This window comes from Marmota monax, unplaced genomic scaffold, assembly GCF_021218885.2.
Source record: "Marmota monax isolate L192 unplaced genomic scaffold, Marmota_monax_Labrador192_F-V1.1 WCK01_AAM20220418_F8-fsc00014, whole genome shotgun sequence".
Classification (NCBI taxonomy): Eukaryota; Metazoa; Chordata; class Mammalia; order Rodentia; family Sciuridae; genus Marmota; species Marmota monax.
The window spans coordinates 4,259,276-4,287,078 of NW_026695222.1; the positions used below are offsets into that span (position 1 = coordinate 4,259,276).

The 27,803-nt window shown below is 40.8% G+C and overlaps 1 protein-coding gene across 2 annotated transcripts in view; it reads left to right on the forward strand.

The window, feature by feature from the left end:
* Pak5 (p21 (RAC1) activated kinase 5) overlaps positions 1–27,803 on the forward strand; it is a 319,415-nt gene that overhangs the window by 286,659 nt on the left and 4,953 nt on the right. For both annotated transcript variants that reach the window (XM_058575397.1, XM_058575398.1), the window contains 4 exons: positions 11,220–11,711; positions 13,753–13,886; positions 14,739–14,865; positions 26,205–26,330. In XM_058575397.1, coding sequence (XP_058431380.1) covers positions 11,220–11,711; positions 13,753–13,886; positions 14,739–14,865; positions 26,205–26,330 — 879 coding nt within the window. The remainder of the gene's footprint in view (positions 1–11,219; positions 11,712–13,752; positions 13,887–14,738; positions 14,866–26,204; positions 26,331–27,803) is intronic.

The window sequence follows — 27,803 nt, forward strand, 5'->3', positions numbered from 1 at the left end:
AGTTCCTATTATTATTATTATTATTATTATTCAATTTTAAAGATTAGGGAACTGAGGCTTAGAGAGGCTAGGTGATTTAACTAAAGCCATCAGGTCAGGACTCATCCTTACATGAAAGTCTTCTGCATCCAGGACAGGGTCCTGGCTTAATGGACCTTGTACCTTCGATGCACTGGTTACCTGCTGGTAGGTTTTGAAGTTAACTGAATGGGTGAGTTCACTTGAGTGGAGTGTCGTCTCTTAAAGCCAGAAGGGCTGCACTGTAACATGTTTACCAGGGCAGCCCTATCATCTAAAGCCAATGAACAGTACAGAAGAAAAAAAAAAGGTCAACTTCAGAATTATTACTAAAAAAGAGGAGGAAACAGGCATGTTGTTTGGATAAAATGTGAAATATACTAAAATTGGTAGACACTATTTTTGAAATACAATATCCCTGCATCAAGAAAATGTAATATAAACAAGAAACTCTTATAAAAAAAAAAAGAACTGAGAATGGTAAAACACATTGGATACAGTCCTTGTGCCCTAATTTGATGGAATAGCTCTTCTTTTCTGCAATGTGATGGAGTGGGAGCTTGAGACATCTACCTACTTCTACCATCTTGATGGATCCACTGAGTAATGGATCTCATCCTACTTCTCAGAGGCATTTCATATGCTTCATTACTCCTTAAATTCTTTAAATACCTCCTGCTTGGCCTCTAGAACACGCTACTTCCTTGGTTTTCTTTCTACATCACTGGCCTCTCCTTCTTTGTTCCTTTTTTCGAGATGCTTGTGCACCCTCTGGTTCTGAGATGGTGGAATGCATTGACCTTCTCCTATACATTCAGCATCATGGCTTTAATACCAATCAAACCCTGATGATTCACAGATTCCTCAACTCTTCCCTTGTCTTTGGCATATCTAAGTCACCTAACTGACATCTCTATGTGGATGTTTAATATCTCTCTCAAACTTAAGCCAGCCATAGCAGAACTCTTGATTTTCTCCCATGTATTAGGTATCTATTATTGTATAACAAATCATTCCAAGATTTAATGGCCTGAAACAACAATAGACACTTATCATCTCACACAACTTCTTGGGCCAGGTCTCCCATGAAATTAGTTGTCAATTGCTCTAACACGAGCTATCTCCTGGGAAAAAGAAAAAAAAATGATGATCAACAAATTACTCCCCAAACTTAAAATAACAAACATTAGTCTCTGTTGGTTGGGAATTTTGGAGGGCTTAGTTGGTCAGTTCTGTCTTAGCATCTCTCATGAGGTTACAGTCATCTGTTGGCTGGACTGCGACTGGAGGATCCATTTTTAAGATGGCTCACATGGCTGTTGGCTTAAGAATTACATTTGTAGCTAACTCTTAGCAGGAGGCCTCCTTTTCTCACCACATGGACCTCTCCATAGCATTCTTGAGTGTCATAATGACATGGCAGTTGCAAAAAGCCAGAACAAGGGATCTGAGTGACAGAAAAAAACACCACAAGCTTGTTTTGACTTAGCCAAAAGAAGAAGGAGGAGGAGGAGGAGAAGTACTTATCATGACTTTTCCCATATTCTTTGATCACTCAGATCATCTAGATACTATGTGGAAGAAGACCATACAGAGTGTAAATATTGGGAGTCAGGGAACATCAGGAGTCAACTTGAAGGCTCATTGCTACCACAAGCCTATTCCTGCCCCTGGGTCCTCATCTCATTAAGTGGCCTGTTTTTCAAGCCAGAATCCTGTGAGTCATCTTGATTCTTCTCTTTCAACTTCTCATCCAACCCATCATCAAATCTTTGCAACTCTACTTTCAAGCCCTATCCTTGTTCCCACCATATCTTACCCCATAGACAGTAAACACCCTAATTTCAGCCCTCATGGATTACAGCAGTTAGTTTACATTACAAAATGTATTCTCATTCATCAGCCGGAGAGAGCCAGACAATGTTACTCCTCTCGGTTTGGTAACCTCCATTGGCTCCTAATTCATTCAGAGCCAAAGCCAACATCCTTGCCAAGGCCTCCATAATCTTCCCTCTAGCTCTGCTCTCTTTCTGAATCTCCCTCCCTCCACTCTACTGGAGACTTCTTGCTGTCCCTCAAAGGTTCCAAGTCTGGATCTGCCTAGAATCCCCTATGTGCTTTTCTCTGCCTGGACCATCCCAAATCCAGACAACAATGGTGGTGGTTCCTTCACATCATCCAAATTTCTGCTCAAAGGTACCCCTTCACAGAGGCCCTCCATGACCATACTATCCAAGATGGTACCCCATTACTCTCAACCCTCTTAGTCTGTTTTATTATAAATTTCTTCATGTCACTTAAGAATGAACTACAGGCCCCTTCGTGCTCCTGGCCGAGGCCTTCGGCTGCCGGGTCGCTGCTCTCGCCCGCGCCCCCCCCCCCCCCCGGACCTCGAGGGCGCTCAGGTGCACCGGGCCTTCCCGGCTTTCGCCTCCGCGGAGGCCTAGAAACTTGGCGGAGTCCAGGCTTCGTGCAAAGACCTTGGCCTGGGATAAAACGCTCGTGTTGGAAGGAAGATGGCGGCGAGGGGAGTGCATTGCCCCCGTGTGCTGCTTCACTGTGTGGGAGTATGACAAGTCAGGACAGCTAAAGGATATCTTGTTAGGAATTTCCAGCAATAGTGGGGTGCTCCGGAACCTGGAGGAAGGATTTCCATCGCACGAGGATCGGCTACGGGGACTCAAACGCGAGAGGTTTGTCGCACGGAGAGTAACACTGCTTATTCAGCAAATCGCCCCGCGGCTAGAGTCTGCAGTGCCCGCTGGGAAACGAGGAGATAGCGACGCAGGGATACAGCGCTGCAGTTTCTGCCAGCCGTGCAAGCACCGTACTCAGGGCTGAATTCTGGGTTCGAGACAGGGGAAGGAAGCGGTCCATCTCGGTTCTCCACTCCGGTCAGACCACAGAGGAGGCCAGCAGCCACCATGTTGGAAAGCTGATGTCACCATCCCTGTTTTCGACTGACCGCAGCTCATTCAGCCATAGAACAGGTAATTTCAGGCTGCAATTCGCCTGCGGCTTGCAGACAGATTGCTAGGGTTCAGTGCCTGGGTGCTTCTTAGAACCTGATCTTATCGGAACGAACACCGAACGCGGGGCGGCCGAGTTCCGGCTCCCGGAACCATCCCGGAACCGCCCTGGCCCAGGGCTGCGGAGCCTGCGGAGGCTGCTTCTTGGACCCTGCTCCTATCAGAGCATACACCAAGCACTAAGCGGCCGAATTCCGGCTCCCAGAACTGAGCCCACGGGGACTGCTTCTTGGAGCCTACACTTATAGGAGCTTACACCGAGCACGGAGCGGCCGAGTTCCGGCTCCCGGAACTTCCCTGGCCCGGGGCTAGGAGCCCGCGGAAACTGCTTCTCGGTCCGGGTCCTGCTGAGGGCCGGTCAGGACTCACCCGTTGCTTTGGTTGCCTGGCAAGGGGAACGAAATGCTGCCATTCGCATAGGATACCAACATGGCAGAAATCTGATGTCATCAGAAAGCGGCGGAGGAGAGAACTTCATCAATACCAGCGGCGACAGAAACAGTTGGTCTCCTGGTAGGGGGGGTGAGGCACAGACACCCGAGTCTCCTCAATTTGTCGTCGAGCCAGAGGGGAGGAGCCGGGCCGCCGCCAGCGCCCGGAGCAGGCCCAGCGGCTCGCCAGCGTGGTGACCGCGTGACCCCAATTGGAGAGGGGGCGGAGCGGAGCCGCCACCTGCACCCGCCAGGTGGGCAGACCTGCGACCCAGTGGTACATGGGCGTGGTAGGGGGGGCAGGGCAGAGCCGCCGTTCCCGCTTGCAAGGTAAACAGACCTGTGACAGCCTGGCGGGTCAGGCCCAGTGGCCTGCCAGTGTGGTACACACGTCACCCCAACTGGAGTAGGGGCAGAGCAGATCCTTCTCCCACGCCAGGATCAGGCCCTGCCGGTGTGGTGGTCACGTGACCCCAATTGGAGTGGGGGCGGAGCGGAACCGCCACCCGTGCCCGCAGGGTGAGCAGACCTGTGACCAACCTGCAGATCAGGCCCAGGGGTCCGCAGGCGTGGTAGGAGGGGCAGGGCAGATCCGCCGCCTGCCCCTCCAAGGTAGGCAGACCTGCAACAGACCAGCGGATCAGGCCCAGGAGCCTGCCGGCGTGGTACACACACCACCCTAATTGGAGTAGTGACAGAGCAGAGTCGCCGCCCGTGCCAGGAACAGGCCCAGCGTCCTGCAGGCGGGGTAGTCACGACACCCCAATTGGAGTAGGGGCAGAGCAGAGCCTCCACCCGTGCCCGAAAGGTGGGCAGATCTGCGACTGACCAGCGAGACAGGCCCAGTGGCCTGCCGGTACAACAGACACGTCACCCCATTTGGAGTAGGGGCAGAGTAGAGCCGCCGCCCGCTCCTGCAGGGTAGGCAAACCTGCAACCGACCGGCGGATCAGGCCCGGTGGCCTGCCGGCGTGGTACACTCGTCACCCCAATTGGAGTAGGGACAGAACAGAGCCGCCACCAGCGCACAGAACAGGCCCAGTGACCTGCCGGCGTGGTAGCCACGACACCCCAATTGGAATAAGGAGAGAGCAGAGCCGCCGCCCGCGCCTGCAGGAAAGATACGCAAGCAGTATGAAAAGACAAGGAAAGAAAGGACCACAAGCAATGCAGGTCAATGCAACTTTAGAAGAGGTAACAGCTGCAGCAGATGGAATGTCAGATAAAGAATTCAGGATATACTTGCTTCAGATGATCTGGAGTATCAAGGAAGACATTAAACAGCAAAATCAGACAATGAAAAATCACTTCGACAATGAATTATGCAAACAAATCCAGGAAGTAAAGGATCAACTATACAGGGAGATAGAGGTTATAAAAAACAAACAAACAGAAATCCTAGAAATGCAGGAAGCAATAAACCAACTTAAAAACTCAATGGAGAATACTACCAGCAGAGTAGAACACTTAGAAGATAGAACATCAGACAATGAAGACAAAGTATTTCAACTGGAAAAGAACATAGACAACTCAGCAAGACTGTGAAGAAACCATGAGCAGAACATCCAAGAAATATGGGATAACATTAAGAGACCAAACTTAAGAGTCATTGGGATACAGGAAGGTACAGAGCTCCAAACCAAAGGAATGAGCAGTCTATTCAATGAAATAATACGAGAAAACTTCCCAGACTTGAAGAATGAGACAGAATCCCAAATCCTAGAAGCCTACAGGACGCCAAATGTGCAAAATCATAAGAGATCCACACCTAGACACATTATAATGAAGATGCCCAACCTACAGAATAAGGAGAGAATTTTAAAAGCTACAAGAGAAAGGAAGCAGATTACATTTAGGGGTAAGCCAATCAGGATAACAGCTGATCTTTCAACACAGACTCTGAAAGCTAGAAGATCCTGGAATAACATATTTCAAACACTGAAAGAAAATGGGTTCCAACCAAGAATTGTGTATCCAGCGAAATTAAGCTTCAGGATGGAAGATGAAATTAAAACCTTCCACGATAAACAAAAGTTCAAAGAATTCGCAGCTAGAAAACCATCTCTTCAAAACATCCTCGCCAAAGCATTACAGGAAGAGGAAATGGAAAATAACAATGAAAACCAACAGTGGGAGGTAGGACAGTAAAGGGGGGGAAAATAATCAAAGAGGAAAACAAACCATGTTTAGTAACAGAAATAAACAAATATGGCTGGAAGAACAACCCATATCTCAATAATAACCCTAAATGTTAATGGCTTAAACTCACCAATTAAGAGACACAGGCTAGTAGAATGGATCACAAAACAAGACCCAACAATATGCTGCCTACAGGAGATGCATTTGATAGGAAAAGACATACATAGGCTGAAGGTGAAAGGTTGGGAAAAATCATATCACTCATATGGACTTCGGAAACAAGCAGGAGTATCCATACTCATATCAAATAAAATAGATTTCAAGCCAAAGTTAATCAAAAGGGATAAAGAGGGACACTACATACTGCTTAAGGGAACCATACACCAACAAGACATAACAATCATAAATATTTATGCCCCAAACAATGGTGCAGCTATGTTCGTCAAACAAACTCTTCTCAAGTTCAAGAGTCTAATAGACCACCATACCATAATCATGGGAGACTTCAACACACCTCTCTCGTCACTGGACAGATCTTCCAAACAAAAGTTGAATAAGGAAACTATAGAACTCAATAACACTATTAATAACCTAGACCTAATTGATTTTTTCTCAGCAGCACATGGATCCTTCTCAAAAATAGATCATATATTATGTCACAGGGCAACTCTTAGACAATATAAAGGAGTAGAGATAATACCATGCATCTTATCTGATCATAATGGAATGAAACTGAAAATCAACGATAAAAGAAGGAAGGAAAAAGCATACATCACTTGGAGAATGAACAATAGGTTACTGAATGATCAATGGGTTATAGAAGACATCAAGGAGGAAATTAAAAAATTCTTAGAGATAAATGAAAACACAGACACAACATATCGGAATCTATGGGACACATTGAAAGCAGTTCTAAGAGGAAAATTCATTGCTTGGAGTTCATTCCTTAAAAAAAGAAAAAACCAACAAATAAATGATCTCATACTTCATCTCAAAATCCTTGAAAAAGAAGAGCAAAGCAACAGCAAAAGAAGTAGAAGGCAAGAAATAATTAAAATCAGAGCTGAAATTAATGAAATTGAAACAAAAGAAACAATTGAAAAAATTGACAAAACTAAAAGTTGGTTCTTTGAAAAAATAAACAAAATCGACAGACCCTTAGCCATGCTAGCGAAGAGAAGAAGAGAGAGAACTCAAATTACTAGCATACGGGATGAAAAAGGCAATATCACAACAGACACTTCAGAAATACAGAAGATAATCAAAAACTATTTTGAATACTTATACTCCAATAAATTAGAAGATAGTGAAGGCATCGATAAATTTCTTAAGTCATATGATTGCCCAGATTGAGTCAGGAGGATATAGAAAACCTAAACAGACCAATATCAATTGAGGAAATAGAAGAAACCATAAAAAGACTACCAACTAAGAAAAGCCCAGGAACGGATGGGGATACAGCAGAATTTTACAAAACCTTTAAAGAAGAACTAATACCAATACTTTTCAAGCTACTTCAGGAAATAGAAAAAGAGGGAGAACTTCCAAATTCATTCTATGAGGCCAACATCACCCTGATACCTAAACCAGACAAAGACACTTCAAAGAAAGAAAACTACAGACCAATATCTCTAATAAACCTAGATGCAAAAATCCTCAACAAAATTCTGGCGAATCGGATACAAAAACATATCAAAAAAATTGTACACCATGATCAAGTAGGATTCATCCCTGGGATGCAAGGCTGGTTCAATATACGGAAATCAATAAATGTTATTCACCACATCAATAGACTTAAAAATAAGAACCATATGATCATCTCGATAGATGCGGAAAAAGCATTCGACAAAGTACAGCATCCCTTTATGTTCAAAACTCTAGAAAAACTAGGGATAACAGGAACATACCTCAATATTGTAAAAGCAATCTATGCTAAGCCTCAGGCTAGCATCATTCTGAATGGAGAAAAACTGAAGGCATTCCCTCTAAAATCTGGAACAAGACAGGGATGCCCTCTCTCTCCACTTCTGTTCAACATAGTTCTCGAAACACTGGCCAGAGCAATTAGACAGACGAAAGAAATTAAAGGCATAAAAATAGGAAAAGAAGAACTTAAATTATCACTATTTGCAGATGATATGATTCTATACCTAGCAGACCCAAAAGGCTCTACAAAGAAACTATTAGAGCTAATAAATGAATTCAGCAAAGTGGCAGGATATAAAATCAACACGCATAAATCAAAGGCATTCCTGTATATCAGCGACAAATCCTCTGAAATGGAAATGAGGACAACCACTCCATTGAAAATATCTTCAAAAAAAATAAAATACTTGGGAATCAACCTAACAAAAGAGGTGAAAGACTTATACAATGAAAACTACAGAACCCTAAAGAGAGAAATAGAAGAAGATCTTAGAAGATGGAAAAATATACCCTGTTCATGGATAGGCAGAACTAACATCATCAAAATGGCGATATTACCAAAAGTTCTCTATAGGTTTAATGCAATGCCAATCAAAATCCCAACGGCATTTCTTGTAGAAATAGAGAAAGCAATCGTGAAATTCATATGGAAAAATAAAAGACCCAGAATAGCAGAAATAATGCTAAGCAGGAAGTGTGAATCAGGCGGTATAGCGATACCAGACTTCAAACTATACTACAGAGCAATAGTAACAAAAACAGCATGGTACTGGTACCAAAACAGGTGGGTGGACCAATGGTATAGAATAGAGGACACAGAAACCAATCCACAAAACTACAACTATCTTATATTTGATAAAGGGGCTAAAAGCATGCAATGGAGGAAGGATAGCATCTTCAACAAATGGTGCTGGGAAAACTGGAAATCCATATGCAACAAAATGAAACTGAATCCCTTTCTCTCGCCATGCACAAAAGTTAATTCAAAATGGATCAAGGAGCTTGATATGAAATCAGAGACGCGCCGTCTGATAGAAGAAAAAGTTGGCTACGATCTACATTCGGTGGGGTCGGGCTCCAAATTCCTCAATAGGACACCCATAGCACAAAAGTTAATAACTAGAATCAACAAATGGGACTTACTCAAACTAAAAAGTTTTTTCTCAGCAAAAGAAACAATAAGAGAGGTAAATAGGGAGCCTACATCCTGGGAACAAATCTTTACTCCTCACACTTCAGATAGAGCCCTAATATCCAGAGTATACAAAGAACTCAAAAAATTAGACAATAAGAGAACAAACAACCCAATCAACAAATGGGCCAAGGATCTGAACAGACACTTCTCAGAGGAGGACATACAATCAATCAACAAGTACATGAAAAAATGCTCAACATCTCTAGCTGTCAGAGAAATGCAAATCAAAACCACCCTAAGATACCATCTCACTCCAGTAAGATTGGCAGCCATTATGAAGTCAAACAACAACAAGTGCTGGCGAGGATGTGGGGAAAAGGGTACACTTGTACATTGCTGGTGGGACTGCAGATTGGTGCAGCCAATTTGGAAAGCAGTATGGAGATTTCTTGGAAAGCTGGGAATGGAGCCACCATTTGACCCAGCTATTCCCCTTCTTGGTCTATTCCCTAAAGACCTAAAAAGAGCATGCTACAGGGACACTGCTACATCGATGTTCATAGCAGCACAGTTCACAATAGCAAGACTGTGGAACCAACCTAGATGCCCTTCAATAGACGAATGGATAAAAAAAATGTGGCATTTATACACAATGGAGTATTACTCTGCATTAAAAAATGACAAAATCATAGAATTTACAGGGAAATGGATGGCATTAGAGCAGATTATGCTAAGTGAAGCTAGCCAATCCCTAAAAAACAAATGCCAAATGTCTTCTTTGATATAAGGAGAGTAACTAAGATCCGAGTAGGGACGAAGAGCAGGAGAAGATTAACATTTAACAGGGATGAGAGGTGGGAGGGAAAGGGAGAGAGAAGGGAAATTGCATGGTAATGGAAGGAGACCCTCAGGGTTATACAGTGGATGGGGTAGAGAGAGAGGAGGGGAGGGGAGGAGAGAGGTGGGGAGGGGGGAGGGGGGAGGATGGGAAAGGCAGCGGAGCACAACAGACACTAGTATGGTAATATGTAAATCAATGGATGTGTAACTGATGTGATTCTGCAATCTGTGTATGGAGTGAAGGTGGGAGTTCATAACCCACTTGAATCAAAGTGTGGAATATGATATGTCAAGAAATTTGTAATGTTTTGAACAACCCACAATAAAAAATTAAAAATAAAAAAAAAGAATGAACTACATACTATATATTTATTGACTTCCTTATTTGTTATTTGTCTCTTGTTCTACAATATAAATTCCAGGATGGCAGAAAGATCATCTATTTGGATATTTGGTTAACACTTCCCCAGCATTTGAAAGGGTGCCTAGCATACAGCAGTTGCTCAAATATTAGTATGTTGAATAAGTGGATAAATTCACTAAGTGGGGACAATCATTTTACCTAGAACAGTGCTGTCCAGTAGTCATTACTTCAGTGGAGGTCATGATATCTGATGTGATGGTTATTTTATACTGAAAATATAGTTAGTATGACTGAGGAACTCAATTTTTTATTTTATTCTTATTGACTTCAAATAGATATTCTTATTGACTTCAAATAGCTATGACCATCTTATAACTACCACCTTAGAGTAGATATAGATCCTTACAGTAGATGGCAGGAATACAGGGGCAAGTTAATGTCATTCTATGCATATCACAACAAAGAGACAGGAATTTCTTGGGGTGCTGTGTTAAGAAGGAGGCTGAGGTCAAAATCAGCTAATCATTTTTGAGTACCACCTATGTAACTAGTACTGTGTTGTCATAGGGTCTTATTAAAAAAAAAAAAGGGATACATTGATCCATTAGCACTTTCTGGCCTGGACAAGAAGGTGAACATGGTATGATGTGGTTTGTGTACAATTCCAGTGATGAACAGGGCTCTTTCCTGATCCTTTCCAAAGAAGTGATTTTTGGGACCTACACCTACAATCCTATAAGAATGGTCCCCTTACTTGGACTTCCCTTCCCAATCTTTGCTAAATTCCCTCCACCCACTCTTCAAAACCAGAGTGGAATGTTCTTTGCTGCCATCCCTTTGGGAGCTGGCCAAATATACAGATTTCATGCATCCACCTGCAAATTTTGGTTGCTTTCAATTATATTTGTACTTACTTGGCAATACGGTTACATTCATTTTCCTTATGGTCTACACCAAAGCAAAAGCTGCTTAGTACCAAGAGTCATGTTCTCCCTTGTACAGATAGATGTACTATGTTATGTATGGATAGTACATAACATTTTTAAGTCTGTGAGTTCAAAAGCATGGAAAAGGCCTCCTACCCCTGAAATTCTTGCTCAAAATACTGAACAAGAAAATACTGTTAAGCCACAAATACACCTGGGAAAATTACACATGAATTAAAATTCCCCCTGTGTTGTACACTGATGGGAGAAGACTCTTTCTTAGTGTAACCAGTACTGTTGGTGCCCCAATTATATCTTTTCATCACCTATTGTTGACCTTCATTCTACCAGCTGACCATTCCCATTTGGATCCAGCATGTGAATCTTTTCCATCCATGTCTGTCTTTCCAGGTGGATTATGATCGAGCACAGATGGTCCTCAGTCCTCCACTGTCAGGGTCTGACACCTACCCCAGGGGTCCCGCCAAACTACCTCAAAGTCAAAGCAAAGCAGGCTATTCCTCAAGCAGCCACCAGTACCCTTCTGGGTATCACAAAGCCACCCTGTACCACCACCCTTCCCTGCAGACCAGTTCGCAGTACATCTCCACAGCCTCTTACCTGAGCTCTCTCAGCATTTCATCCAGCACCTACCCCCCACCCAGCTGGGGCTCCTCCTCAGACCAGCAGCCCTCCAGGGTGTCCCATGAACAGTTCAGGGCTGCTCTGCAGCTGGTAGTCAGCCCGGGAGACCCCAGAGAATACTTGGATAACTTTATCAAAATCGGAGAAGGGTCAACAGGCATCGTGTGCATCGCAAGCGAGAAACACACGGGAAAGCAAGTGGCGGTGAAAAAAATGGATCTTCGAAAGCAACAGAGGCGAGAATTGCTTTTTAATGAGGTAAATGGTGTGTTTGGATCATCCTTTCTCTCCAGTGTAACATTTATATCCCATTTCAAAAACAACACGTGTACATTTGAGGACATTAGAAAGGCACCCACATAATCTTTTCTACTTGTCTTTTTCTATGTGTGTTTGGCTGTCACTTTTATAAAGTACTTCATGCATGTCAGTCACTGTGCTAAGCATTAATTTAGTTGGACCTCACAACCTCATGAGTCAGAAAGTGTTCTCACTATTTCAGCAACAAGGAAACTTGGGCTCAGATTAAGTGACCCTCCCAAGGTTATGCAGGAAGTTACCTGTGATTTGCATTCCTTTCTCCACTGTCTACAGCTGTTCATAGATCAACCTTCACATCTGTAGGAAATTGTTTCCAGGATCCCCTCAGACACAAAATCTGTGAATTCTCAAGTCCTTTACATAAAACAGTATATAGTATTTGCATATAGTCTATGCATATCCTCCTGTATACCTTAAAGCATCTCTAAAACCCAATGTAATGTAAATGCTATGTAAGTAGTTTTTATATTACATTGTTTAGATAATAAAAGTAAAGGGAACAGTCTGTACATGTTCAGTACTGATGCATTTTTTTAAGAGTGACAGAGAGTGAGAGAGTGAGAGAGAGAGAATTTTTTTAATATTTATTTTTAGTTTTTGGCGGACACAACATCTTTGTTTGTATGTGGTGCTGAGGATGGAACCCGGGCCGCTCGCATGCCAGGCGAGCGCGCTACCACTTGAGCCACATCCCCAGCCCCACTGATGCATTTTTTAAAAAATCATTTTCTATTCACTATTGATTGAATCCACAGATGAAAATCTCAGGGAAGCAGAGGGACAAGTGTATACATGTTATATTGTTGTGATACTATTTATACCCTTTATAACCTATTTTTTAAGTCAGTAAACTGAGATTTAATCAATGGCCTGTCATTCTTTAGGAACTTTAAAATATTTTTTTTCTTAACTATAAAAAAATTATGATTTCTTCCTGCAGAAGGTATGGAAAGCATAAGAAATTGTCCCACACAATTCCACAAGCAAGCAATGCCTACATTAAGACTTTAGTGCTTTTTTAAAATATTTTTTCTACTTATATATCTCTTTTCTTTGGGATAATTCTATATGTGTACTTTGGTAACTTTCTTTTTTTAGTTTTTATTTTTTTATTTATAAATAATAATAGAATCTATTTTGATATGTTTATACAAGCATGGAATATTTTATTCTAATTAGGACCCCAGTCTTGCCAAGGCATACCACATTGAGATTCACTGTGGTGTATTCATATATGTACATAGGAAAGTCATGTCAGATTCATTTCATTGTCTTTTCTATTCTTATCCATCTTCTCTTCATTTCCCTTTGTTGAATCCACTGAACTTATACTCTTCCCCCTCCCTGCCCCTTTGTAGTTTAGTAACATTCAAATTTCAATTACTATTAACATTAAGTTGATATTAATAAAAATTAAAATAAGATATATATTAACATGTTTTCTTTTCTACATGTCAAAACATCATTTTCATGGCCAATAATTTTTTTGTCACATATATGTGTCAAATTTACCTCCAGTTTCTGATTTTATTGTTTCTAATTTGAGACTTTTATAATTTTGTAGTGAATATTGTTAACACATGTTTTTGGCCTCATAACTGATAATTTCTTTAGATTCATAGAAGTGGAATGAACAGATCTAATGATATATCATATTTTAGGGAAATGACATATAGTATTTCCAGAAAGTTCATACCAATTGGTATCCTCACCAATAGTCCTATTTCACCTTCACTAGCATTACCAGATACTATCATGTTATCTCTGTTAATTTGATAGATATGAATAAATTGTACTGTAAGTTTATAGGGCACATCATATTACTTTGTACACACAGCTCTTGTTATATTAAAGAAGCCTTTTATGCATATTTGTTGTACATATTCTTCCACTTTCTAATCTACCTTTTCAGCCACTAGAGAACAGCCAGCCAAATTCCACCAAAACAAGTCAAAAAGTATCTTTCTCATTCATCCAGGTTGTGATAATGCGGGATTACCACCATGAAAATGTGGTGGACATGTACAACAGCTACCTGGTTGGAGATGAGCTCTGGGTGGTCATGGAGTTTCTAGAAGGTGGTGCCTTGACAGACATCGTTACTCATACCAGGTACATTTCTGTATTATCCAGGCAGATAATTCAAGGTGCTTAATATTCTCCTCCAAGGTAAGGTCTCAATGACTGTCTTCTCAACTCTTCATAAATTGTAAACTCTTTGGAATCAAGGAACACAACTTCCTTTTCTCCTATGTTTCCCAGATTTCTCATTGTTATATCTTGCATGTGTAGTCCATTCATTCAATTAACATTCTACCTACCCTAAGAAGGTTATTAATACCCAATTATTATAATTATGGGCTTTTTTTTTTTGCTTTTTTGGTGTGTTGGGAATTGAACCTTGCTGGTGCTAAGCATGCACTTTACCACTGAGCTATAACTATAACCCTGCCACTGATTTAAAAATCAGCAATCTGCAAAGGGACAAACAACAAAGGTTCTCATTACCAACTAGAGTTGAAATACTGAGTTGTCATGCCATAATACCACCCCATGAACCTAAGGAAGGAAAGGGCGGGTAGAAGATCAAAGTTTAATGTTAGAAAGCAAGCCTCCTAAGAGAAAGAAATTCTTCAATTCTGGTTTAAACCAGTCTTGCAGTTTTGTTAATGCCTAAGAAATTTTTTGTAAGAATCCATGGAAGTAAATTTGTACTAATGACCCCAGAGCTGAAAAACTGAGGTCTCATTATTTTGATTTATGCTGGACCTCTTTAATTTTTGACACCAAACCTGTGTTCTGGCAATCAAGCCAGAACCTTCCTTTTGTTTGTCTGCAGATGTTCCAGATATGGGCTGCAGTACATGGACTAGTTCTCCAGAACACAAAAAAAGTAACCTCTCCTGAGAATTTGAAAGATGCCCTTGTACCTCTCTTGTTCCTGAACTGTTATTTCCTTTCTAGAATGAATGAAGAACAGATAGCTACTGTCTGTCTGTCAGTGCTGAGAGCTCTCTCCTACCTGCACAACCAAGGAGTGATTCACAGGGATATAAAGAGTGACTCCATCCTCCTGACAAGTGATGGCCGGGTAAGATTTTCACGTTGGGTTCCTCCTTCATCACTTCATCTGTCATGCACATTATTCTCTTAAGAACACTTTTCATAATTCTAATTTTTTCTTAGTCACCAGTCACCCACCACACTTTCCAGAAGACTTACAAAAAGGAAATTACCTTCCCATCCTCTGTGTCAACCTGTTCCTCAGAATTACCTGTGACCTGAATTGGAATGGGTAATTTGCCTCCTTTACAATGAAGTATAGGAACTAATGAAAGCTTTGAAAATTTCATTGTCTGTCACATTTCTCCTTTTGTTGGAGGAGAGGAGCTGACTTTTCTAGGGCTGCGTTTCTCCCCTTCCTGCAAATATCCATGTCTACAGGGTCTCTCAGAAGCCCTGCAAGAAACAGATGACAAGCTCCAAAAGGATAATTTGCAGAGAGGTTACTTAATAATATTTTATAAAAGTTCAAGCAGACATAGAAAATTCTTAAGGAATAGGGCACAAACATGAGTGCAATACTCAACAATAGACTACCATTCTACCTCATGCCTGAAAAACTGAGGCAGGGAACTGTTTGCTGGAATCTGGAAATAGGTTATAGTATTCAGGTCTGTCTGGCAGGAACTCTGAGTTTTGGTGAAATCCAGTCCATGGTAAACCTGTAGCATGTGAGCTGAGGATAACTACCCCAACCTCCCTCTGCCCCTTGTTTCTGTCATCTACTGATGCTCCCCACTGGCTCAACCCAGTCAGGAGCCATCACTACAGTCAGTGCAGATTGGCCTCCTAAGGCTCAGAGAAAGGAGGAGAATGTGTCTGAAAGGACAAACAGAAAATACTCATCACACCAGAATATTTCCATGCCCAACTTCTGCATTTCTCATCACTGCAGCATACCCAGAGGATTCTGTTTAATCTCAGCAGCTACACATGGTACAGAGCATACAACAATTAAGGAAATAATGAACTGCTGTTCCAAGGAAGGATTAGTTAGATAGGATAGTTCTGAAGCATAGATTTTATTTAAATTCCCTGATACTCCCACTAGAGTTAATAGCTCTGGGACAAAGAGCCAGTCATCCTTTTGATGTACTTATCTTTTATAATCCAGTAATCTTGGCACTAAGGAGAATGTTCACGTCACATCAGAATTGCCCAGAGATGATCAGAGAACAACAGGAGGAAACTTCCCAAGCACTTTTCTTACCTTGTTTTTAAAAGATTTTTTTTGTAGAGAAGTTAGTAAGTTCAGAATAGATGACAAAATAAAGATCACTCCATCCTACTTAATATTTTTCTGTCTTTCCATGTATACATAATTTGCAAACTTGGGATTATATTTAATGGGCAGTTTGTGGTCCTACTTTTTGCATTATTCAGGCTGAAATTTTTAAAAGCAGGACTACAAGGAGCATCTGTAAGGTTTTGCTATGTAACAAACCTCACAATACTTAATGGCTTAAAGCAAGAACCATTTATTTACTCACAAATCTATGGCTCATCATTCTGGGCTGATACCAGTGGAACAACTGGTCTCTGCTCCATGTGGCACAAACTAATGAACTTGTGACCAGACTGCAGTTGATGGTCTCACTCACTTGCCTGGCAAGTGGCTGGTTTTCAGAAGACACAGGAAGGTCACCTGGCCCAAACCAAGTATTGTTTGTCTCCCAGTAGAGTAGCCCTGTAATTCACATGTTGCTGGTAGCAAGGTTCCCAAGGATAGCAAGACAAGTAAGCCCTGTTGCAGATCCACAAGCTCTTTCAAACCCTGTGCTTACATAATGTATGCAAAAGTGAGTCACACCACACAGCCAAGCCTAGATTCAAAAGGTGGGGAAATAGATTCCATGTCTTCATAAGACAAAATACAAAGTCTTACTACAAAGGGATATAGCCCAAAGGGAAGGGAAGAATCAGCGTCCATTTTTGCATAATCTTCCTAAAACAGAAGTATAGGAAAAGAGCAAGAATTCTTCCTTGGCCTGATTCAGAAAGCACCTAGGCCCCACAATCTCAAATTCAGTTTGCAAAACATGGAACTGGCCCATGAATCAGTATAAGTGGTCCACTTGTACTACCAGAAAGAAAAAAAAAAGCATGGCGATTTCAAGACAACCCTTCTTTGCCTGGAGATTGATGTTGCAGGCCTCCTTGTTGGAAGTACCTATCTGATGTCAAAATCAGACAGCAAACTAAGATAATAATTCCTTGTTTCATTAGCTCACTTAAAGATCTTCCCTCCTCTCAATGTGCAAGATAATTAAATCTTTCAGTTGTTATTCTCAAGGGAAGAACCTTTGTCTCAAAATCTCCTGTACTGCTGTGTACCCAGCAAAGAGCTCACGGGGCCAGGCACATTGGAAGTCCTTAAAGTCTTGGTGGCTTTTTATGCATGTCATTTCATAAATATTTGCTGAATGTCTACTATGTGCTAGGGATGAACAAAGCAAAATCACTTCTTTCATTAAGCTTATTTAGGGGTTGGAAATGTGGTAATAAACAAATATATTTTTTTAAAAAAATTACCACCAGACAAGAAGTGCAAAGTGCTAAATTTTCTGTAATTGATTTAAGCAGAGTAAGGATTATGGAGCATAAGGAGCCTGGAGCTCTATTATAAAGGCCAGTCAGAGAAGGCCCCTCTGATGCAGTGACATCCCAGAAGAGGTTTAGGAGGAATTGGACCTTTTAGCTGTCAGAGATAGGAGTCTCCCAAGCAGAGAGAACAAATTGCATGTTTGGTGGATCTGTGCCTCTTGGCTGTGTAACCCAAAGGTTTTTCATTCACATTTCAGAACTTTATACCATATTGATTCTAATGGGCTTCTTCAGTTTTCTACAGAACAAGGAAACTATTTTTTTTTACATAAAGAGAGCTGAGTGTGAATACTCTGCAAAAAAAAAACATCTGAGAGCACATTTTTATACTGAACTATTAGAGCATATTGAGAAGACTATTTTAGTTATTTTATTTTATTGCTATTATAACAAAGCACCTCAAGGTCATAGGTCAATGAGCTTTTGAGCTGTGTCTCAACAGCTCTGAGGGTTGGCTGGGCTCAGCAAGGCAGTGCTGCTCTGACCTCTGGTTAGATGATGCCTGGACTGGGGTCTTCTAGAAGTGTTCCCCACTTACATATCAGATAGGTAGTGGTAGCTGGTGACTACAAGGTCAGTTGGGAACTATTAGCCAGAACAACAACAATGTGGTCTCTCCCTGACACGTGGGCTTCCTCATGGAATGGTAGTTGGGTTCCATGAGTGGATTCCAAGAAAACAAGGTGGAAGTACATGGCATTTTTGTAACATAATCACAGTATCAAATAGTGTCACTTCCAGCATAATCACAAGTCCTTCCAGATTCAGTGAGGAAGAAAGGATGGAATCCTCCTCAGTGGGAAGAAAATTAAAGTCATGGTATAAGAAAAGCTCATGAAATGGGTTATACTATTGTTTGCTCTTTTAAAAAATACTGTCTGCCACACAAGAAGTACTGGATTCTCTTCCTGTTGGGAGATATTGAACATCATTAGAGAAATGCAAATTAAAATTACAATGAGATATCACTACACACCTATAAGTATGGCTAAAATGAAAAACAGTGATAACACTGCTCATTCATACATTGTTGGTACAACCACTCTGGAAAACAGAGTGGTACAACCACTCTGGAAAACAGTTTGCAGTTCCTTTCAAAACTGGGGATTGTAATGGAGTAATTTATATTCCGTGCATGTATGAATATGCCAAAATGAACCCCAGTGTTATGTATAACTATGAGTCACTAGTAAAATATTTAAGAAAACTAAAACTGACTTACCCTATAACCAGTAACTACACTCTTATGCAGAGAAATGAAGCTTATTTTCACATAGAAACTTGTGTACAAATATAATAAAGCTTATTTGCACATAGAAACTTATGTACAAATATTCATAGAAGTTTTTTTCATAACAACCTCAAACTGGAAACTCCCCAATGTCTTTCAGAGGGTGAATGGTTAAATAAAGTATGGTGTGGTCATACCATGGAGTACTATTCAACAATTAAAAGAAGAACAAACAATGGACACATACAGAAAGTGAATGAGTTTCCAGGAAATTATGCTGAGTAAAAAAAAAAAAAATCCAATCTCAAAAGGATACATGTTGCATGGTTCTGAGTATATAATATATGTGAAATAATTATAGATATCCACAGCAGGTAAATGGTTGCCTGGGGCTAGGAACAGGGGATGTGCAGTTATGAAGGGATATCCTAGGGAGTCTTATGGTGATGGTTTGTAATATCTTGTTTGTGGTGGTGGCTATGCAAGGCAACATGTGTTAAAATGTCAGAGTATACACACACATAACACACAGATAGATTCATATAGACCTGATAAAATCTGAATAAGCTCTGTGGGTTGTCTCCACATCAATTTTTTTTTGTGTTGATATTATGCTGTACCTTGATAAGAGGCTGATAGTATGAAGGTCTAGATGCACATTTTTTGGCAACTTCTGTGAAGCCATGATTGCAAAATCAACAGAAAATGACAGGAACTTGCTCAGACTGAAAAGAACAAATTATTTCTGGCTTCTTAAAAGCCTGGAAGAAAACTTCCTTTATATCAATTAAAAGAAAACCATTTCCTAATTACCTATGACATATATAATATCTGATTAGTCATTGATTTCTGGTAAGCAGCAGAGCAGTCCCAGAACACGTGCTGGGTGTTGGTATGTAAATACCCCAGCTCTCTCATTTGGTAGAATAACTGAGAGTCACTTGTTCTACACAGTCCCCCAGACTTCTTCAGCAAGATTGAGCTCTAATTGCCCATAACTAGCCTGGTAAATAATCTCTAAATAATTCCCTTCCTTATCATACTTGGCCATATCACTGCTAGTATTTCTTATATCTTCCAAATAAATGACTTGCACTGAGTTCTTGCCTAGGGATGTGCTTCTGGGGTATTATAAACATGGTGCTTGGAAACAGTGATATGTTTGTGCCCTGCCTCCCACAGAATTTGAAGCAGGGATAAAGAATTAGATAAAAGTCCACAGACCGACAACATGGGCATTATGATTGTTCCTCCTCTTCTTTACTATGACAATCAGCTGGAATCATCTTTTCCCTAGAGGTATGAGCCCAGTAGTATTCTATTGTCTCCACCTAGCCCCATTTAATTGATTTGATATTATTAGCTTTCTTCCCTCCATCATTTTAGTTTTGTTGTCTCTCAAATAACTAGAATTTTACAATACAGGATGACCTGGAGATTGTTTTCCCAGGGATGTTCTTAAACAGAGACTCAGGCGTGTGAAATAACCTGCTAAAATTCATTCTGCTCTGACAGTCTCTGAGATAACATCCTGGTCTCCATCCATAGTCCCTTTCTGCTACTTGATAAGAGAACTTTGCCTAATGTGGATAGCACAGCATGAAGTTAAGAGGTCCAGGTTTTGCTTTTCTTTTAACACTTCTGTCCAGCCTCCGGCAAGCTACTACTACTCTCTGTGCTCTGCCAAGTGGCAGAGGGAGGGCTAAGGTCTCTATCCTATTCTGAGGTTCTCTCTGAGGTTCTTCCTCCCCTCTTTGAGTTAGCAGCTGATGAAGTGGACCTTAAGCAGAGTTGGAGGCACCATTATCCTGATGGCACCTTTAATTCCCACTCTCAGTTCCTTTGTCCCTGGGTCATTGCTCTCCTTGAAGTAGAAATTCTCAAACATTAGTGACATCAGAACCCAATGGAGAGCTTGGCAAGAAATGGATTCCCCAACCCCAGGGATGCTAAATCACTCAGTCTGGGTGGTCCCATCAAATTTGCATCTCCAACAAGTTCTCACATTATGCTGAGACTACACGAGTTAAATGCCTTATTGAAAGCACCCAGGGATTAGGCCCCAAAGCAATCATCTATGGCCTCAGTCCCAAACCTGGAGCAAACACAGAATTCTTTAGTGGGTGTGCAATTAATAGAGCAAGGGTTTTTTTACCTTCTATTTTCAATCCCGAGGGTATCTTGTGGATAGACTTCATTTTGCCAGGGGCCCCTCTTCTCCATCCTTTTGTGGGGGTCTGTGCTTCCTAGCTAGGGCACATTAGACGTGGATGGGATCTCAGGTTTAAATAGCAGCTTTGAGTTCTAAATTCCACTTCCTTGTCTGGTTCTTGTGTAACCAGCTACCTCCTCTTCCTCTGGGGTGGGAGTGGAGGTGGTATAGTAGCTGCAGTTTCCTTAGCCTGACTACATGAGTTAGACAAGGGTGGTTTCCGAAGCAGCAGAGTTATACAATTCTATCTAAAATAAGGCTCAGCTTAGAGTCTGTGTGATTTGCTTTTAAGATCTGCCTCCAGTGCTTTATTATACTCATTACTTGAGATCTCATTATCTACTTGCAGATTTATTTGGACAAATGTTGTGTGCAATTATGCTCTTTTAGAAAATTGTCTCTTTTATGTACTTGGATGAGTAAAAACTTATACAAAAGTGCTTATACTCCTACAATAGAAGAACAGGCCTAAGTCCCAAGTGTCTAGTTTCAATTACTTATCTTACACTTTGTCAGGAAGATAATTATTAGTATGCCATATTTTGAGGGGATTGAGTTTGTTCATGTCAGCAAGGAGAAACCCACACCAGGAATACTGAAATTAAAAACTATCAATACTCAAATGCTCATACATTCACCTCCTTAGTCATTCAGTTTTCTTAAATGTATAGGCAAATGGAATTTATCAGCGTGACTGTTCTTGCTCTTCTGTCTGTGTAGAGCGGCTGTACACCCACAGTTTAGCTTTAGAAATAACCAGCCCTGACCCACACACAGATAGAGACCTGAGAGTTTCCTAAAACTGACTCAACTTCTTCTCAGATCTCTACTGGATAGATTCCTTCTAGAATTCTCTATTTTAAATCAGGTTGCTTGAAAAAAATTCAAGCATTATCTGTCAAAGTTTAAATGCATTACTTTAAGTCTCAGCTGATACTTTTAAAAACTCAAAGTCTTTCGGATTTAGCTACCACCAACTCCCTCTTCTCACCTCCCACACCCACTCTTTTCCCCATGGTGGCTTCTTGGAGAAGAGGGAAAAGTATGGTATGTGGAACCTCAGGGTGAAGGGGATAGGACTCATCTTCAGGTCCTCTCTGGTCCTTGCATTGGTGTGCCTGGACTCTCCTGATATCTGGAATAAAGATCAGCTTGTCCTTCCATGGTTGGGCTGTCCAGGAGATGCCTCCTGCCTTTGCCTCAAGTGGTGAAAGCTGTCCTTTTGTTCAAGTCCGTATATCAAACATAGCCTTGTGCCAGGCACATTCTCCTTCTCTCACTGAGATCTGGAGGGGCTTATAGACTTTTGGGCATCACACACAAGCCATGGAAGCCAGAAGTGCTGCCTCAAGACCACTTCCCCTCACACAATTGTGCTGTCTCCATGGAGGCCAAGTTGGGCATGGCCAAGCCTGTGGCTCAGTTGGTTTATTGAAATATTGCAGTATTTTCATTCTGGTTAGTTACGAGCCACTCTTTCAAGTTCTTAGAGTGTCACTTAGAGTTACATTAAAAAATGGTAGACCTATCTAGAGTAATTCTAGGACACTGCTTGACTTTATATCTAGATTCTGATTGATCTAGATCAATTATTAAATGTTTTGATTACCTCTGAACTCAGACATATATTGGCATTCTCCTCTTGCCTGTTAGTGTGGGTACATATGCTACAGGTAATCCTGAAGCCCACGGCCATCCACTTGGGTGTACTGGGAATTGGTGTACAGTAAGGAGTATGGGGCCTAATATAATCAACATTGGTTTTCTCTTTCCCCTTCTGTAAGTAATCCCAGGCTAAAAAGAACAGACTGCATGAATTTTACTTCTGTGCATAATAGACTTCTTTTATAACAGGGCAGCAAGGATTCTGGACTAATTGCCATTGCCACAGGGTTTTCTTCTTCACACAACAGGGGAGATTCCATTATCTGAGTCCTGTGCAGTTGATTCTTGATTTTCCAAAGCAAGTGAGAAAATCATCTCTCCCCTAAAGCATCTTTTTCCCTAATTCCACCAGGAATAACCCAGTTGTCCCCTACTCCAAGCCACTGTTAGTGACTGATTAGTGAAAAGATCCGGAACAGAAAATAAAGAGGAAAAAAAATTCCCAAACATTTATATGTATTTCATCTGTATTCTAACTTTGATCCTAGAAAGAGATGTCTTCAATATGTCAATGATGATTTCAGAAAGAGCCCCAATGTGTCTTCTATCATGTGATCTACTATCATGTATACATATGTCAACATAAAATCAATCTGGTGGCATGTGCTTTTTGAGCATCTATTGTTTGCCCAGCTCTTAAGGAACACAGGAAGGCTCTACAATCAAAAAAGCTGAGCTGTTAGCCTGAGGAATATCATTGCTATCTGGAGTGACATAACCAGCAGTAGAAAACTGTTCAAGACTGAGTGTGTCCAGAATTCTCTTGAATGTGAAGAAGGGACTGATCAATATGGGTTTCGGAGAAAAATCACAGAGGAAATGAGATGTTCTTCATCCCCTGGAGTACACTTGAGAATTGAATATGTAGGAAGAAATATGAACAAAAACTCATATTTGGAAACAGACCAACTCTTTCCAATTTGCATGGAACTTTTCAGGTTTTAGCATTGGAAATACCCCATTCTAGGAACCCCCTTGATGCTTAGGACTGGTGGCAGTACATATGAGAGCAATGAGGAATAAGGTTGGCTACATAAAAGACAGCAGGTTAAGGAGCATCTTGAAAGGCAGTCTGGTGGGTTGTCAGTATATTCTGGAAGGCTTCTGTCATGATGCTGAAATGAAAACATGAGACCCTATGAAAACAAGTGCCCCTTACTCCTCACCTGACCAAGGGATGCTCCTTGTTCTTCTTTTTCCTACGTGAACTGTGGTTTCTGTTATAAGCTACAATGTGAGAACCAATAGCTGAGGATCTTGTTAAAATGGAGACTCTGACTTGATAGGTCTGGGGTGGGACTTAAGATTCTGCAAGTCTAATAAGCTCCCAGGTCATGTTGTTGCTGCTACTGGTGCTGCTGCTGATTTGAGTAGCAAGACCCTGCATACCATCCCTCTCATCTCTTCAGACACCCTGTCAGCAATCCGTCTTCAACATCTACCACATTTCTAACTGCCTTCTTTTGACCTATAATTTTGCTCTTCAGTACAGGGTAGTGATTGAACATCTGAATCCTAGCTCTCCCATTCATTATAATATAAATATATATATATATATTTATAATTTGGCTTACTTATATATAAAATGGGGATAATAATATTTCCCAGCACATTAGTTTCTTGTGAGCCGTTAAATGAGATATACATGAAAAGTGCTTACAGTGGTACCTCACATGTAGTAGCAGCTCAGTGAGGTTTATCTAGAGTGTATTAGGCATACACTTTGAGAGTATGCTGGGACTACAGTAACAAAGCCCCCAAACTGAGTGGAGTTTTATTCTCTCTGAATTTAATTTAGTCTCACACAGTACAGGAGAACAGAAGACCCAAAATCAAGGTGCTGACAGATTTTGTTCCTTCTGAAAGTTTTGAGAGACAATCTATTATATTCCTCTCTCCTACTTTCTGGATGTTTTTGGTAATCCTTGGTATTCCTTGGCTTAGAGGATTATCACTCTAATCGTGGCCTCCATCTTCCTATGCTCTTCCCTATGTGTCTGTGTGTCCTTTTTCTTATAAGGACACCAGTCATTGGATTTGGCACCTACACTAATCCACCCTGACCTCGCCTTAATTGAATATAGTTGCACCTCATATAATGACAAACGTACATTCTGAAACATGTGGTCACAGCCAGTTTGCTCATTGTGAAAACATTGTAAAGTATGCTTGTGCAAACTAAGATGGCTGCAGCATCACGAGGCAAAGAATAGCAAGTTTGACTGAGGTCATCCAATGTGGAGACATATATTAGTTGGTGACACAGTTTGATGTTTTTTTTGTTTTTTGAGATTTTTTTTTTTTGTGTGTGTGTGATGCTAGGGATCAAATATAGGATCTTATGCATGCTAACTAAGCACAGTACCACTGAGCTATACCCCAACCCAAAATACAGATTTTAAATGGAGAGGGATTAAGTATAGGAAGAAAGAGAATATGCAGCAAGAATAGGCAAAAAGGAAAAAAAAAGTGAGGGTTGAAAGCAGAACCCAAAGGAACATCAAAGTCTAAGGTATAGATGGCAGAGGCAGAGACAAAAAAAGAAAAAGAAAATTTAAAAAGGAAGATTGAGAAAGGAGATTCAGAAAGTTATAGAATATCAAGACAGAACTCATACCTTAGAGACTATATCTTGGATCTATAGAGAATTTTAACTTCAAATATTAATTCTGCACCACTGCTAAACAATGCCCAGTGTACTATTTCCTTTTGGATTCTATCACCACTAACAACTAAGCGGCCCACTGATGTTCTGGTTGGTAAGGCCACCTGAAGTTCAGAGCAGGTCATCCTGACCAGGAAGTGTGCCTCCCAGAAATAAACTAAATCCCGATCATTTAGAATACACAAGCCAACTGGTGTCTAACAGTGCATTATGTTCTTAAAAGGACAGGAGCTTTGTGCAAGAATTTTCAAAGTTCGTTTTCTTTTTGACCATATCTGAGTCCTTAGTATCTGCTCTTTCCCTTCTTAGCTTGACCTCCACCTTAAGGAACTGTCAACCATGTGCTGACATCCGGTTTCTACACCTGCATTTCCACTCTGAGATGTTTACATTGTTAACTTCAGCTGTGCCCTGGGACAAAGGAGCAAAACAAAAAGGGAAGGGGAACCAACACTTTAAGTGATATCTTGGCATCCTAGATAAATGAATATCTTCCGCTACCTCAGACACACTAAAAAAGAGGGTGGCTGTTTAAATCATCACATGGTACATAGAATTCTCAATGTGTTCAAGAGTCTATGCTACAGCAATGTGTATGAAATTCCCCTCATAAATAGCAATTTACTTACACTAAAGCATCATCTGTTATATTCAAGTTATGGGTTTGAGATTTAATGAATAGATTATACATTTAATTTGTGAGAGTTTTTTGTTGTTTTGTAATTTTATGGAAAGATAAAAGCAGCTAGAGTTCAAGCCTTTGGAAGTCAACTCTGGTAGACCTGTAAAAAGTTTTTCCATTAAAATGGATTTGTGCCTTTCCAGTAAAAGGGTCTTGTGACCTCTTCTCTGATGTTTCTGAGGCTGGTTATTGAATTTGAATTTGATGCTCTTTATGTCTTTATTTCTAAGTAAATATATTTATTTTGTTGTATGCCTAGCAGACAGTATTTTCAAAGTGTTCATTTATTGTTTTCCTTTTCTTTTCAGATAAAGCTATCTGACTTTGGTTTCTGTGCTCAAGTTTCCAAAGAGGTGCCAAAGAGGAAATCCCTGGTGGGCACCCCTTACTGGATGGCACCTGAAGTTATTTCCAGGCTACCCTATGGGACAGAGGTAAGGGCAAAACAGGCATTTTTTCAAAAGTGGCAGTGATGCTGTGTTCTGACATTTGGTGACCACAGACAATTGGAGCAATGACTTTTGACACCACAGTTGATTCCCACTCACTGACTTAGGACAGAGTAGGCTGAAGTGACATTGGCCACTACTCGGAATATTACCATAATATTTATCCAGGGGCTTTTATTGCAATCCTACAATGTATATGGGAGTTGGGATGGGAGTCCCACTCTTAAATAGGTTCTGGAGATGCTAAAATTAGCAGGCATATTTCATAGAAAGGCAAGAGGATCAGAGAAAATGGCACAAGTAGAGGTAATATTTGATTGAGCCATAATGACCTCTAATAGAAAAAGATCATGTGACTATCATAACATTCAAAACTACATCCTAATTTATATTTTTTCTGGAAAGCAAACAATAATCTATGAAGGGATAGGACTTGGATAGGTGAAAGTGAGCTGCCACAGGGAGTGAAAGAAAGGCCTTCTAGGGAGGGAATAACATGAGTAGGAGCTCTGAGGCACACAAGGCTACATCCACATGGAGCCCAAGCAGCCAGTTCCAGCTGAGTATAGAGTGTCCACATGTTATGGTGCAGCTGGTGATTCTGAGAGAGAAGAAGCCTGGGAAAAAGTGGCATGAACCAGTACATGAAGAATGCAGGCATAAGTTAAGGCCGAATCTGCTCTTTCCCTTCTTAGCTTGACCTCAGAGGAACATTCAACTCGTTGGTCTCATTGTCGTTCCAAGAGAAATTCTCAGCAAAATTCACTGCCAAGAGGTATAATAGTAATGCAGCATACAGATAAGCAGAGTAATGAACCTGTAACAGGGAAGTACCTGGATCTGGGAATTCATAGCACCCTTATAGCTTCTCCTTGTCCTCCCTTCCCATTCTTCACTCAGAAAGAATTTCTCAGCATCCCTTCCTTTTTTTCTCTCTCTACTCCCTAGAGATGGTTTATATAAAGCAGGGTTTTGTGCATGCTGCTTCAAAACAATAAAGCATAAGGGGGAAATCCCAAAGTAGGTAGGAAAAGAACTATTTTTAAAAACCAAATTATTAAAAAAAATTGGTGTGTGTTTTGCATAGTATGCAGTAGCTCCATGCAGTTTGTTATGAAAATGTCAAAAACTTTTCTTATGATTTTTAAATGCAACTTTATTTTCTATTTTCATAGCATAAAAATTTGGATTTTTGAATCTGCTCTGAAAGGCAGTTAATTACAGAATTTAATAGAGTAAAAATTGAAGTACCGAACTTCAGAATGTTAAGTTATTCATTTATTACTTATTGGTGTGAACTTCACTGACACTTTTTAAAAGCAAAAAGAGAATCAAGGACCTCAGTAATCTAACAAGGCAGCTGATAAATCTGAGTTGCAAATTTTGAGAAGTTACAAATACCATATTAAGTTATGAATAAGTAAGAATCTATTGGGTTCCATGGACACATCCAGCATT